The following is a 4,937-nucleotide window of genomic DNA, read 5'->3' on the forward strand; positions in this document are numbered from 1 at the left end:
AGCACAGGTATATTTGTAGCAATAGCCAACAATACATTGTATGGGTCAAAATTACACATTTTTCTTTTATGTCAAAAATCATTAGGATATTAAGTAAAGATCATGTTCCATGAAGATATTTTGTAAATTTCCTACCGTAAATATATCAAAACTTAATTTTTGATTAGTAATATGCATTGCTGGACTTCATTTGGACAACTTTAAAAAACGATTTTCTCAATATTTAGATTTTTTTGCACTCTCAGATTCCAGATTTTCAAATAGTTGCATCTCAGCCAAATATTCTAGTCCTATCCTAACAAACCATACATCAATGGAAAGCTTATTTATTCAGCTTTCAGATGATGTGTCCATCTCAATTTCAAAAAATGTACCCTTATGACTGGTTTTGTGGTCCAGGGTCACATATTTAATGTTTAATGCATAGTTATGTGCAACTGGATTTTGGACCAATGAGAGGTAATTGTGGGCGGGGCTACCCAGCTCAATTTGCATTTACACATTTAGTAGATGCAAAGCGACTTAAAAAAGAGGAACAAAGACAATTTGTCAAAGAGCCAACAGTATTCCTAATACACAAAAAATAGAAACCAATAAACCATCAAATTCGCTCATCAGTACTAGGTTACATTTATATAACAAGCGCATTTCCCCTCCAAATTCTGATGAGCCATAATTCAAAAAATAAAAAAATCATTTGCATTTAATTTTGCAAGGTAATAGACTATTATTATTATTATTATTATTATTATCATAAACACATGTCCCCTCCAAATTCTCATTACCATAATGTAAAAAATACAATGTGTATATTTTGCACTTGCATTTAATAAAAATATATATATATATTATTATAATGACACTTAACCACATTTCCCCTCCAAATTCTCATTATCATAACGTAAAAACTTTTTTAGATGCAATTTAGCAAGAAAATAGAAATGTTTTGCATTATTATTATTATTATTATTATACATTCTTTAAAAAAAAAATATTCCCCTCCCCATGTTTGAATCTCAGTCCCCTCTGTGTCATCAGATGCGACATATGGGTGAAAGCCCTTATGTTTTATAGCATCTCTCAAATCAATGCACTTACTCTCATTACACCATATGGAGACACAGACGCTGCTGAGGAAATGATGCGCGTGCTTTTCAGCAGAACATAAAGAGTTTAATTTACGATCATCCCTCTGGAGATTCCTACATGTGTGTTTCTGATCAAACTGGTAGTCCTTCACTAAAAACATGACAATAAAAGCTCTGTGTTTCTCTCTGTTAGCGGCTCCTCAGAGCTCAAATCAAAAAACACAAGACCACCACATGAAAGTGGAGCCTAAGTTTTCAAAGTTCAGCATGTTGTGTTGTTTCTTCACAGAAATCAAGATGAAGTGTTAGTAATTACATACTAGAGCTCTGCTGGGTCTCGCCATATTAATAGACATGCATTCTGGGACTTAATGCTCAGCATGCAACAAATTCCAATCAAAATTGTGACTAAAAATATATAGCTTATAGATTTGATTTAAAAAAAGTTTAATATTTTGTTAATAAATAATTATTCAAGTTAGCATCAATATAAAATATTTTTATTAACTATTTAGATTTGATTGTTGAAGTCTCTCATATTTCAGCCTAAAATGAAAATAATAATAATAATAATAATAATAATAATAAAATAATTTAAAAAAACAAAGACTTCTTTTCATTAATATTTTTTTTCACTGTGACATTATTTTCATACCAATTAAGTACAATTCCCTCCAAAACACACACACACTCACACAAATATATATATATATTTTTTGTTTGTTTAAATTAAATTATATACAAAAAAGATGGTGGTGAATCAATTTTCATTCAGAAACTGCTGGTAAATTTCACAAATATTTTTGTGTTTTAAAGAGTTACTTTCACTAAGAATCTAATTAGAATCACCATTAAAAATCATGACAATTACAAACATACGTCAAAGCATCCAGATGCATTGAAGTAATAAAGAAGATTTGTGCTTAATTGGCATGAGAATAATGCAAATCACAATGCAACGCATCTTAATGGTCCTAAAAATAGGCTTTATTTTGCAAAACTATAATTTAATTTCTCTTTTGATTTTATGGTAAAACACAACCTAGACTTGATTTCATGATTCACCCAAAAAGGACAATTGTGCAATGTTCTTCAGATGATGCAATGAGAAGATGATAACAGTATTTAGGTTTAAAACAATCCATTTATGCATCTCATGAAATTGATTCTCTTGAGAAAAAAATCTAGAGCACCTTAAAGGGGTCATCGGATTCCCATTTTCCACAAGTTGATATGATTCTTTGAATAACATTTAAAATACAACCACTAATGCTGCTCACAAACATCAGTTCGAGGCCGTGTCCTCCACTATAGCAGTGAAAAACAAAGCTTAAATGATTGAATGAAGACTGAAGCCATTAACAAAATGATGATGGCCTTCTTACTAATCCGTTTAGAGAAGGACAGGAGCAGACAAGAGGACGAGTGCGGGACAGACATCATCAGAGCTGCGTGTGCTCACATGCAAATGACTGAGGGCGGGACGAACAGCAATTACCCAGCATGCCGGCTGAGTGTTTAATTGCAGGTGGCAGCGCTCAGCTGATTCAGAGTATCTGCACTCAGATATTAAGGCCTGAATTTAAGATTTATGTATGTAACTTGCATATAAAATTTCCATCTATTTGGATTACACAGTTGTAACATAAATAACTAATAAACTTCATATATAAATGAAACGGGTAAACAAACAGGCAAGATTTCTGTTATAATACTGATTATAATAAACTGAATGTGTTTTAAAAACACAATAACCAGGTTGCTATTTTCATTGCATTTACATCTACATTCATCAATGCATCTATTAAAATATGTTCATTGTGAAAACAATTACATTTATAAAAAGTATGAACATGGTTAAAATACGGCTAACTGTGAAACAAACAATGTTAAATTAATTACAATGCATGAGACTGAAAACAATTTGATGATAAATATATAAACCTTGTTATTGTGCATTTATATACATAAATAAAATATCAATGTATGTATATAAATACAAACAATACATTACATATAATTATTATAATTAATAATAGCAATAATAATAATAGCAATAAATTATTGCATTAGAAGGCAAAATATCATACCAAGTGTCATTATTAATTATTTGCATCTATATGCTTCAGATCAACATAAATATGATCACTGTTAAAAACTAATCAATAACAATTATATATACATATGTATATATATATATAAATATATATACATACACATATACACACACACACACACACATATATATACATAATTAATATCTGAAAATATAACTATTTTATATAACACATAACAACAGAAATATATGATAAATAATTATCATAATTCATAATAATCACATACTACTACTACTTGTTATCATTATTGTTATTATTAATTTTAATCATAATAACAATAAATAATAATAATATTGCATTAGACCTCAAAATATCAAATATCAAACAAAGTGTCATTATTAACTTGTTAAATTTAAATTAAATTTGTATCTGTTTGATTTTATTTCAATCATATTTGAAATCCATTATTCAAAATGCATTTATTCAAATTGCTTAGAATAAGCATACATCTGTTCAATGTGAATTTTTTTTATTTATTTAGTTAAGAAGTATGAACATGGTTAAAATATAGCTGTGGAACATGCAATATTCAATTAGTTAATGCATTAGATTGAAACCAACTGGATTTATTGATGAAATATATAAAGCTGGTTATTGTGTATTTAAAACACATTCAGTTTATTAGTACAATTACAGCAATCTGATTTGTTTCATTTATACATGACTGATGAATATGCATCACATTAAGTTTATTAGTTTATGTTCACACTATGTCATCCAAATGCATGGGAATTTTATGTGCAATTCAAATACACAAATCTTACATTCAGGCCTAAAGGTTATGCTGCATTTCAGCGCTTCTGCACCCACCTTCAAAGGCTCTGGCGGCGTCGACGAGGTGAGACCAGTCCAGGCACATTTTTAATGAATATATACATAAATGCACATATTTAAACTTTACGTTTAGAAAATTATGTTTTACTATGTACTTAATTATTGCACATATTTTAGTATTATAATAATTTATATTGTTATGAACACAATTATTACATTATTATTATTAGATAAAATTATAGGACATAGTATATTTATAATAATATACATAGTGTATAATAATATATATGTTTTATATTATTTATAATTTTTCTAAATATTTATTAGATCTCATATTATTAGTAACATTATATTATTAGTAATATACAGTGAGGTCCATATATATTTGGACACAGGCACAATTTTTATTATTTTAGTTTCGGAGTGGCCAAATCAACAGTTTGGATTTTCAACAAAATATAATGCTTACATGCTTTCCTGTGAAATAAGTCATTTTATGCAGCAGCACGATGTTGGACAGCTGTCCCGTCAGCAGATGAAGTCTAAACGCTGAGCTCCTATACATGGCCTCATTTTTCAATCAATTGCGTGCGTCCAAACCACTCATTGTGCATCTCTCTCTCGCCTGATAGACAGGATATGCCATAAACATTTCCATCTCACAAAGAACTGGCTCTGAGAATGATGTGAGGGAAAACACTGGAGGTAAATGTGCCTCTCTCTCTCTCTGTCTGAGCCTCAGAGGGACACAATCTGTCAAATTAGAGCGTTCACTAGATGAGCAGGCTGAGGAAAAAAATCAGCAAACTGCTATCTGTCGAAACAATCAGAAATGTATCACGCGTGACAGCAATCAGCCTCCTCGGGCCACTCGAAAAACCAGCTATAAATGAATCAGCGCTCACACTCGGATTAAAACTGCTAAATGTGTTCATATTACACATCCTTTAAACCAAAT

At 30.0% G+C, this 4,937-nt stretch overlaps 1 protein-coding gene across 1 annotated transcript in view; it reads right to left on the reverse strand.

Annotated features, from left to right (window-relative positions):
- Window positions 1–4,937, reverse strand: part of LOC107719700 (signal-induced proliferation-associated 1-like protein 2) — a 219,610-nt gene that overhangs the window by 7,648 nt on the left and 207,025 nt on the right. The window contains exons 19-20 of the mRNA XM_016527187.1: window positions 4,643–4,716; window positions 4,016–4,100 (exon numbers count right to left, since the gene is read on the reverse strand). Of these exons, the coding sequence (XP_016382673.1) occupies window positions 4,016–4,100; window positions 4,643–4,716 (159 nt within the window). The remainder of the gene's footprint in view (window positions 1–4,015; window positions 4,101–4,642; window positions 4,717–4,937) is intronic.

The sequence above is a fragment of the Sinocyclocheilus rhinocerous genome, unplaced genomic scaffold (assembly GCF_001515625.1).
Source record: "Sinocyclocheilus rhinocerous isolate Xijiao unplaced genomic scaffold, SAMN03320098_v1.1 scaffold511, whole genome shotgun sequence".
Classification (NCBI taxonomy): Eukaryota; Metazoa; Chordata; class Actinopteri; order Cypriniformes; family Cyprinidae; genus Sinocyclocheilus; species Sinocyclocheilus rhinocerous.